General features: G+C 43.3%; 1 protein-coding gene across 1 annotated transcript; it reads left to right on the forward strand.

The window, feature by feature from the left end:
* Window positions 1–7813: 7813 nt before the first annotated feature.
* On the forward strand, window positions 7814–8869 carry LOC114905770 (melanoma-associated antigen B16-like). The gene has a single exon (XM_029240164.1). It carries the CDS (start codon window positions 7814–7816, stop codon window positions 8867–8869), a length of 1056 nt encoding a protein of 351 aa, XP_029095997.1.
* Window positions 8870–10805: the final 1936 nt, after the last annotated feature.

Raw genomic sequence — 10805 nt, forward strand, 5'->3', positions numbered from 1 at the left:
TAAGACACTGATGAAAGAAATTAAAGATGATACAACAAGATGGCGAGATATACCATGTTCATGGTTTGGAGGAATCAACATTGTGAAAATGACTTTACTACCCAAAGCAGTCTACAGATTTAATGCAGTCCCTATCAAACTGCCACTGGCATTTTCACAGAACTAGAACAAAAAATTTCACAATTGGTATGGAAACACAGAAGACCCCGAATAGCCAAAGCAATCTTGAGAATGAAAAACGGAGCTGGGGGAATCAGGCTCCCTGACTTTAGACTGTACTACAAAGCTACAGTAATAAAGACAGTATGGTACTGGCACAAAAACAGAAATATAGATCAATGGAACAGGATAGAAAGCCCAGAGATAAACCCATGCACATATGGTCACCTTATCTTTGATAAAGGAGGCAAGAATATACAGTGGAGAAAAGACAGCCTCTTCAATAAGTGGTGCTGGGAAAACTGGACAGGTACATGTAAAAGTATGAAATTAGATCACTCCCTAACACCATACACAAAAATAAACTCAAAATGGATTAAAGACCTAAATGTAAGGCCAGACACTATAAAAGTCTTAGAGGAAAACATAGGCAGAATGCTCTATGACATAAATCACAGCAAGATCCTTTTTGACTCACCTCCTAGAGAAATGGAAATAAAAACAAAAATAAACAAATGGGACCTAATGAAACTTAAAAGCTTTTGCACAGCAAAGGCGATCATAAACAAGATGAAAAGACAACGCTCATAATGGGAGAAAATATTTGCAAATGAAGCAACTGACAAAGGATTAATCTCCAAAATGTACAAGCAGCTCATGCTGCTCAATAACAAAAAAAACCAACCCAATCCAAAAATGGGTAGAAGACCTAAATAGACATTTCTCCAAAGAAGATATACAGATTGCCAAGAAACACATGAAAGAATGCTCAACATCATTAATCATTAGAGAAATGCAAATCAACACTACGATGAGGGCTTCCCTGGTGGCACAGTGGTTGAGAGTCTGCCTGCCGATGCAGGGGACACAGGTTCGTGCCCCGGTCCGGGAAGATCCCACATGCCGCGGAGCGGCTGGGCCCGTGAGCCATGGCTGCTGAGCCTGCGCCTCCGGCACCTGTGCTCTGCAATGGGAGAGGCCACAACAGTGAGAGGCCCGCGTACTGCAAAGAAAAAAAAAAAAAACTACAATGAGATATCACCTCACACCGGGCAGAATGGCCATCATCAAAAAATCCAGAAACAATGCTGGAGAGGGTGTGGAGAAAAGGGAATACTCTTGCAGTTGGTGGGAACGTAAACTGATACAGCCACTATGGAGAACAGTATGGAGGTTCCTTAAAAAACTAAAAATAGAACTACCATAATACCCAGCAATCCCAGTACTGGGCATATACAGTGAGAAAACCATAATTCAAAAAGAGTCATGTACCAAAATGTTCATTGCAGCTCTATTTACAATAGCCAGGACATGGAAGCAACCTACGTGTCCATCAGCAGATGAATGGATAAAGAAAGAAGATGTGGCACATATATACAATGGAATATTACTCAGCCATAAAAAGAAACGAAATTGAGTTATTTGTAGTGAGGTGGATGGACCTAGTCTGTCATACAGAGTGAAGTAAGTCAGAAAGAGAAAGACAGATACCGTATGCTAACACGTATATATGGAATCTAAGAAGAAAAAAGAAAAAGGTCACGAAGAACCTAGGGGCAAGACGGGAATAAAGACACAGACCTACTAGAGAATGGACTTGAGGATATGGGGAGGGGGATAGGTAAGCTGTGACAAAGTGAGAGAGTGGCATGGACATATATACACTACCAAACATAAAATAGATAGCTAGTGGGAAGCAGCTGCATAGCACAGGGAGATCAGCTTGGTGGTTTGTGACCACCTAGAGGGGTGGGATAGGGAGGGTGGGAGGGAGGGATACACAAGAGGGAAGAGATATGGGAACATATGTATATGTATAACTGATTCACTTTGTTATAAAGCAGAAACTAACACAGCATTCTAAAGCAATTATACTCCAATAAAGATGTTAAAAAAAAAAGTATGGAACTGGCACAAAAACAGAAATATAGATCAATGGAACAGGATAGAAAGCCCAGAGATAAACCCACGCACATATGGTCACCTTATTTTTGATAAAGGAGGCAAGAATATGCAATGGAGATAAGACAGCCTCTTCAATAAGTGTTGCTGGCAAAATTGGACAGCTACATGCAAAAAAATGAAATTAGAACACTTCCAAACACCATACACAAAAATAAACTCAAAATGGATTAAAGACCTAAATGTAAGGCCAGACACTTTAAAACTCTTAGAGGAAAACATAGGCAGAACACTCTATGATATAAATCACAGTAAGATCCTTTTTGACCCACCTCCTAGAGTGATGCAAATAAAAGCAAAAATAAACAACTGTGACCTAATGAAATGTAAAAGCTCTTGCACAGCAAAGGAAACCATTAACAAGATGAAAAGAGAACCCTCAGAATGGAAGAAAATAATTGCAAATGAAGCAACTGACAAAGGATTCATCTCCAAAATTTACAAGTAGCTCATGCAGCTCAATATCAAAAAAACAAACAACCCAATCCAAAAATGGACAGAAGACCTAAATAGACATTTCTCCAAAGAAGATATACAGATTGCCAACAAACACATGAAAGGATGCTCAAATCCCTAATCATTAGAGAAATGCAAATCAAAACTACAATGAGGTATCACCTCACACCAGTCAGAATGGCCATCATCAAAAAATCTACAAAGAATAAATGCTAGAGAGGGTGTGGAGAAAAGGGTACCTTCGTGCACTGTTGATGGGAATGTAAATTGATAACAGCCACTATGGAGAACAGTATGGAGGTTCCTTAAAAAGCTAAAAATAGAACTACCATACAACCCAGCAATCCCACTACTGGGCATATACCCTGAGAAAACCATAATTCAAAAAGAGTCATGTACCACAATGTTCATTGCAGCTCTATTTACAATAGCCAGGACATGGAAGCAACCCAAGTGTCCATTGACAGATGAATGGATAAAGAAGATGTGGCACATATAAAGAATGGAATATTACTCAGCCATAAAAAGGAAAGAAATTGGGTCATTTGTAGAGTCATGGATGGACCTAGAGACTGTCATACAGAGTGAAGTATGTCAGAAAGAGAAAAGCAAATATCGTATGCTAACATATATATATGGAATCCTAAAAAAATAAAAATGGTTCTGAAGAACCTAGGTGCAGGACAGGAATAAAGACGCAGTTGTAGAGAATGGACTTGAGGACATGGGGAGTGGGAAGGGTAAGCTAGGATGAAGTGAGAGAGTGGCATGGACATATAATACACTACCAAATGTAAAATAGATAGATAGTGGAAAGCAGCCACATAGCACAGGGAGATCAGCTCGGTTCTTTGTGACCACCTATAGGGGTGGGATAAGGAGGGTGGGAGGGAGACGCAAGAGGGAGGAGATATGGGGATATATGTATATGTATAGCTGGTTCACTTTGTTATAAAGCAGAAACTAACACACCATTGTAAAGCAATTATACTCCAATAAAGATGTTTAAAAAAAAAAGTAACAACAGTAAAACCCAACAAGCTGAATCCTACTAAAGCTATATAAAAATAGCTTTAGTGGTTTCATTTATTCAACGGTCTTTTCCTGAATGCCCACTATGTGCCAGGCATTACCACTGCGCCACCAGGGAAGCCCAATGTGCTGCTTTTTTTTTTTAGTATTTGAATCTATGCCATGTCTCATTTTAAAACAAAGGTACTGGGCTTTCCTGGTGGCGCAGTGGTTGAGAGTCCGCCTGCTGATGCAGGGGATACACGTTCGTGCCCCGGTCCGGGAGAATCCCGCGTGCCGCGGAGTGGCTGGGCCCGTGAGCCATGGCCGCTGAGCCTGCGCGTCCGGAGCCTGTGCTCCGCAACGGGAGAGGCCACAGCAGTGAGAGGCCCGCGTACCGCAAAAAAAAAAAAAAAAAAGTGCATTAAAATTCTAGATGTCATTAATTCCACTTAGTCCATGAATAATCTCTTCCTTCAAACTCCAAACATCTATGAAACAGAGGAATTAAACATGTTTTATGCTAATAATAACAGCACATGAGTGGATGAAACGAATTGAAATGAAGGCATAAATGGTGGATTCTGTCTTACTCTCATATTCCCGTCTCAGAAAAGGAATGTAAATAAACAAAATAAATCTAAAGGGCTTTAAAATGATTCCATATCAAGATGGATTAGGTGATGCAACCATTTTATTCAAAGACAGCATAGCAATAAAATTATAAGCTTTCAAAGAGCAAATGAAAAATCCCTCACTGGACCTTCTGTTGGAGACTTTGGGCCACTGGACCTCAGGATAGGTTATTGTGTTTTGCATATGCTTCATAATACACTACTGAGTATTTCATCACTGTGATCAATAAAGCTTTATGGACTGACCTTGCAGATCAAGAAATCGAAATGCAGAGGTAAGTCTATAAAAGACAGAAAGGTATAGTATTGCAGTACTCATCCTTTTAATTTGCTTCTCACATTTCTCCCGAGCCATGGAAAGAATGGCCTACAAATTCTCATGAGCAATACCTAACACACTAATTATTTATTTCAACAGTCTTGCCCTTCATGAATATATTTGAAGATAAATATGAATGAAAGTTTTAAGTATAGAGGTAGCCATCTCTTTTACTTTTTAAATAAAAGAAAAATGGCAGATCTATATGTAATCCAGTTATAGAGTCTAGAAATATAGACACTGTAGAATGCTATCAAGGACATCTTCAATTTGCAAGTAACAATAAAATAATATCTGTTTTTCAAAATTTAGGAACACTCTGAAGATTGATATGCAGCACTCTTCAGGACGGATTATTAATTAGAGGAAAAAGCAAATAGGAAAACAATAGTACTTTATTATCACATTTATGTAATTTACCTAAATTTCATTTATGGAAAGCAAATGCACAATTATATCCATACAAAATTAATTCATAATAAGGTTATATGGTGGTGCAGGTAACATAGAGGATTGAAAAGGCAAGACAGAATTTTGTTTTGAGTGTACTGTTTGAAATGTGTGCAGTGAGAACATAGTCATAGAGCACCACTTTAGTACTTTAACTCTCATCAGTAGCAAATCACTTGCAAAACACTTCAGCACCTCCCTATGCTCCAGGCTCCTCATCCATAAAATGACAATTTCTAAGGTTCTGTCCTGCTTATTTCAATTATTTATCCAGTGATCAGATGTCAGGGGGCAACTGGGTCCGGCCCACATTAACCTAGTGGGCCCATGCTGGTCCTTAGCACTCCTCCTCTACATGGTTATATGAAGTGATACAGCATTTGCAATGGGAGTGGCAAGACCACTTAGCAATGTGTCTATACAAGGCTCTTTCCTATAGAAAGTTAAGTGTTTTAGAAAAGGTTTCCAACTGTCTGGAGAAGGGACCCAATGGGAAGGTGACTTTTGTTTTGTTTTGTTTCTGTTTCTGTTTTTTAAATTCACGGTGCTTCATCTTCACTACCCAGCATCCAGCCTGAACTTGGACTCAGGGACTCAGTCTGTATGAGGGTCACACAGGGGCAAAAGCATAGAGATTGGCAAGGCGGTGGCATCGTCTAGGAAGTAATTAATCAAAAAGACTGGAGCCAAGAATATGGACCCTAAGTGAGAACTGTGGGAACCACTTACCCCAGAAGAGAGGGACCCCATAGAGCCTGCTCCTGTTGTCAACCTTGGAAGACTCCCAGCAGTGGTGGCTAGAAATGGCCTCGGGAATCTAAAGGTGGTGATGGAGGGCCTTGAGTTCAGGAGATGCAGCCTCAGGTTAACAGAGGGAGGAGCCTCAGGCCATGTAAGGCCCGGGTAAGACACTGAGTCAGAACTGAGGAATGGAGGGCACTCTAAGAGTTATGTCACCACGTTGGCGATGGGGAGCCCCGGGATAACTATTAGACAGAGGCTCCCTCTGACTTCGTCCTCTCGCGAGTTTGACCCGGGTGAGGGTCTTGGTGTATGGGGTACAACCTCAGCTCTGCGGAGGGAGGAATCCTTGATCCTGCATTGATTCTGGGTGAAGACACCGAGTGCGTTAAGTACCCCAGAATACAAGGAGCCCCACAGAACCTCACTCCTGCTGTCGTTCCCACGAGAACCAGGCACCACTTCGTGTGGAGGGAGGAGGCGAGGGGGAGCGGAGCGGAAGGGACACGCCCTGACGTCCGGGAGGAAGGTTGGCGAAGGCAGATATCGAAAGCTGAGGGTTCTACTCGCGGAATGAGTAGCCCTGCGAGTGGTCAAGTGGCAAGGTGAAGACCCTGAACGAGGGAACTAACCACCCCAGAAGAGAGGGCCGGCCCGCTGAGTAAAGCCCCGTCCCTTTTGTCATCCCGGGGAGCCCCCGGAGTAACTAGGGCCTCAGGAATCTGAGGGCAGCATGGCCACTCGGGGCGTGGCCACGATTCAGCAGAGGGAGGAGGCCCTGGCACAGGGGAGTTTCAGGGTAAGGTGGGCAAGGGGAATGAGGTGACCAGCTCCGCAGAATAGAGGGGACGCTGCAGGTAAAAGTGCAGCCCCCCGTCTCCAGCCCTCGGCGCCGTGAGAATAAGTGTCAGACTGAGTTGCTCCCTGACTTCCACCTTGGGTTTGCAGGAAAGTGAGGCCTGTTCTGAGGACTGCTGCCTCGGGTGAGCGGAGGGAGGAGTCTGAGACCCTGCCGGGACTCAAGGTAAGATGTTGAGTGGGACTGAGGAGATTTCTTCCCCAGAATGGAGAAGGGTCCTCAGAATTCTCTTGTGAGTCCCAGGAGGAGGAGGGGCTGGCCAGGAGTGACTTCCTCTGACTTTCGGGATATGAGGATGATGATGATATTGTTCTGAGAGGTGTGGCCCCAAGTAATCAGGCCCTGCCAGAAATCAAGTTAAGATGCTGAGCAGGGACTGGGGGAATCACACCCTGGAGAACAGTGGGGGCCCCATAGAACGCTGTCCCTGTTGTCACACTGGGTAGGCCCTGGAATAGTTGTCAGACTTCGGTGTTTTCTGATTTTGGTTTTGGGAATCTGAGGGCTGTTGTCTCAAGTTAACAGAGAGAGGTGTCTCAGTCTCTGTCAAGGTCAAAAGTCCTGACCTTTAGTGAGGATTGTGGGGACCACACACATCAGAACAACAGAGCCCCAACAGCTGTGCTCCTTTGTCACTTCTGGGAGGCCCGGGCAGGTATGGCCCCATGAGCTGCCCCTCACTTCTCTCCCCTGTCTGTCTCCTCTGTGACTTCCTGGCTGAGAGGCTCTGAAAAAAGCTGTCAGTGTGAGTTACCTCCTTTCTTCTTTGTAAGTCAAGTGTCTCAAGAAGATTTAAGCCTCTTTTTGAGGTGACAATCCTTGGGTCAGTAGAGGAAGGAGTCCCAGACACTCTATGGGATCACAGTGAGGACTCTGAACAAAGACGGAGGGGACCACCCACTGCAGAACAGAAGGGATCCCACAGAGCTTGACCCCACCTGCCCTGTTATCAGCTTTAGGAAGCCTTGGGCTAGGTTGGCTGGCTGCACCCTGAAGAGCCTTCTCGCTCCCTCCATTGCTTCCTACAGTTCAGGACAGGAGACCTGTGAGGCTCGAGTACTGCCCTAAGGAAAAGATGGATGGAAGCCACTCTTTTCAGAGCTGCCACAGTTGAGTTAACAGATGAGGCCACTCACATCCTCCCTTTCTCCCTAGGTGGTGGTCCTCTTTTACCCAATCTCCTGCCCACATTCCTGTCTGTTGCTACCGACCAGAGTGAACATGTCTCAGGGTCAAGAGATTCCACATTGCACGCAGGAACAGCACCATGTCCTCAGTGAACCCCAGGGCCTGGAGGCTGCACAGGTCTCCAGGGCACTGGAGGAGACCTCTCCCTCCTTCTTCCATACTCTAATGCTTGCCTATTTGAATGAGGCTCTGGCTGCTGGGGCACCCATTACTCCCCACATTCCTCAGAGTGCCTACTCATGTTACACTGTCATTACAACCATCTCATCAAGCAAATCAGATGAGGTCTCCAGCAGCCAGGAAAGGGAGACTGGGTCAGCTTCTTCCAAGTCTCTGTCAGAAACTGAGAACTTGCCCACAGACCCTCTAGATGAGAAGGTGATTTTTTTGGTGCAGTTCCTGGTGCAAAAGTATCAAATGAGAGATCTGATCACAAAGGCAGACGTGATTGATGATGTTATCAGAGAGTACAAGGATGACTTCCTTGAGATCCTCAGGAGAGCCTCTGAGTGCATAGGGCTGGTCTTTGGTATTGATGTGAAGCAAGTGGATCCCACCAGCCACAGCTATGCCCTCATCAACAAACTAAGCCTCACCTATGATACGAGGCTCAGTGGTGACGAGGGCATGCCCAAGACCGGCCTCCTGATAATTATCCTAGGTGTGATTTTCATGAAGGGCAATCGTGCCACTGAGGAGGAGATCTGGAAAGGGTTGAATATGATGGACTTATATTCTGGGAGGAAGCATTTTATCTTTGGGGAGCCCAGGAAGCTTATCACCAAAGATTTAGTGGAAGAACAGTACCTGGAGTACTGCCAGGTACCCAATAGCAATCCTCCACGCTATGAATTCCTGTGGGGTCCAAGAGCCCATGCTGAAGCCAGCAAAATGAAATTGCTAGAGTTTTTGACCAAGATCCATGAATCTGACCCTACTTGCTTCCCATCCCAGTTTGAGGAGGCTTTGAGAGATGAAGGAGAGAGAGAGCCTGAGCTAGAGTTGCAACCAGGGCTGGCAATGCTGCCATGGCCAGGGCACTTTCCAGTGCCGTATCCAGTAGCTCCTCCCAGCCCTAGTGAGGTCTGAGACCGATTCTTCACTTTGTCATTGAAGAGAGCAGTTAACTTCCTAAGTAGTTGAGAGCTGGAGTGTGGCTCTTGGGAAACTGTATACTTTCTGTTCCTCTTCTATATAGTTAACATGGAGGTTTATTTTCTTTTTGGAGTGAGTTAGTTTTCAAATGTTCCTTTTAATATAACATTTCATTAGCTTCAGAATCTAAGTTTACGAATGACATTGGTCATACATTTATTGCTATTTATGGAATTTAAGAATACAAGTTTTGTTTGTTTGTAAAACAAATTGTAAAACTGACCATCTTCTTTTGTGATCTTGAAGAGATAACATGACATTAGAATAGGCATTTCCTTGGCAGTGTCAAAGAACTCAGCAGTAAAATAGTTGGGATCAAGAAAAAAAAAAAAACGAAAAGATGGTCAATTCTTGGCTTCCCTTATCCTGTTTAATCTTCTGTTCTGTAAAATTAGATGACATATATATGCCTTTGCTTATCTTGTTTAAGAATGTAAGAGAAATAAATCTTAATACATTAGACCCCGTGTACAATGGCTCATTTATTCTCCAAACATTAAATCATCATGTGCTCTTTGGAAAGCACTGTGTTAGTACTGGGCATGCCCAGATAAACAAGACTTACTACCCACCCATAGAATTTTAGAGTCTAGGAGCAGGAATCATGTAAAGACAATGGTGGATATCCTTTAATACCAAAAGAAAAATTAAAAAGGAATCAGGAGCTGGGGAGTCCATATGAGGGCTGTCAAATATAAATGTCCTGAGACAAGGCAGGCTGAGGCCTTGGGAAACTGCAAGTCCTCCACTGGGAGTTAATTTAATTTAATTTTTTATTTTTATTGGAGTATAGGTGATTTGCAATGTTGTGTTAGTTTCAGATGTGCAGCAAAGTGAATCAGTTTTATATGTATATCTCCATTCTTTTTCAGATTCTTTTCCCATATAGGTCATTACAGAATATTGAGTAGAGTTCCCTGTGCTATACAGTAGGTCCTTGTTAGTTATCTATTTTATATATAGTAGTGTGTATATGTTAATTGAGCTCTATGATACACTAGATGAGGCTGGGGAAGTGGTGAGCCAGGGGTGTGTCTCAGAGTTGAGAGACTTGGAATGGAATGGAAAACTGTTCTTACCAGTTACTTTGGGATCATGGGTAAACCAGATCCCTTCTAGGATAAGAATGGAAGATATCCTGCATTATTGTCCAAATGCAGTTGAACATAGTACACAAATTAGGCATTTTATGATTATCATCTTCAAGGAGTTTGTGAGAAATAAAGGTGATACTTTCTTGAGCTGAGATACCTAGAAGCTACTGGGCTGGCACTCTTTGCCTTGGGCTGGGAGGTCCAGCGTCCACACCATTCAAGGGACATTTTAAATAGGTTATGTTCAGTAAAATTTGGCAAAATCTAAGCAAGGTCTGTATTTTTGGAGGACGCAAACGAATGAAAATAGGGACGGACTGTTGGAAGGGCAACTGGGAGGGAAGGAAGGAGTTGGTCCTTGACACAAGCTCTAGGATCCAGTTGGGAAATACTCCCCCAAACCCAAATTAAATAATGCGTCCCCTAATAAAGAAGACTTAGTAAGGCTTTCTTGGTAAGCAGCAATTTTGGCTGATTTGGTGGGCCATGTCCCAGAGCAGGGCATATTCTCTGACATCTGCTGGATAAATAAATCCCAGAGGGGAAAGTGCTAGTTTCTGGGGTTAAAATAATCATAATAATAACTGCCATCATTAAAAACCCATTGCATACCATGCACTGTACCAGGGGCTTTACATACAATACATACATTCTAAAAGTCCTACATACAAAACCCTTTCACAGATGAAGAACACAAGGCTTGGAGAGCTTGGGAATGTACCCAAGTTCACAGGCCTAATAGTGACAGAGTTGGAACTAGACCTCTGGTTTGAATT

Source organism: Monodon monoceros, unplaced genomic scaffold (assembly GCF_005190385.1).
Source record: "Monodon monoceros isolate NGI ecotype Baffin Bay Population unplaced genomic scaffold, NGI_Narwhal_1 Super_Scaffold_22, whole genome shotgun sequence".
NCBI classification, from domain to species: domain Eukaryota; kingdom Metazoa; phylum Chordata; class Mammalia; order Artiodactyla; family Monodontidae; genus Monodon; species Monodon monoceros.

Coding starts and splice junctions, on each gene's coding strand:
- LOC114905770 (XM_029240164.1), top strand. CDS start 7,814: ATGTCTCAGGGTCAAGAGATTCCACATTGCACGCAGGAACAGCACCAT.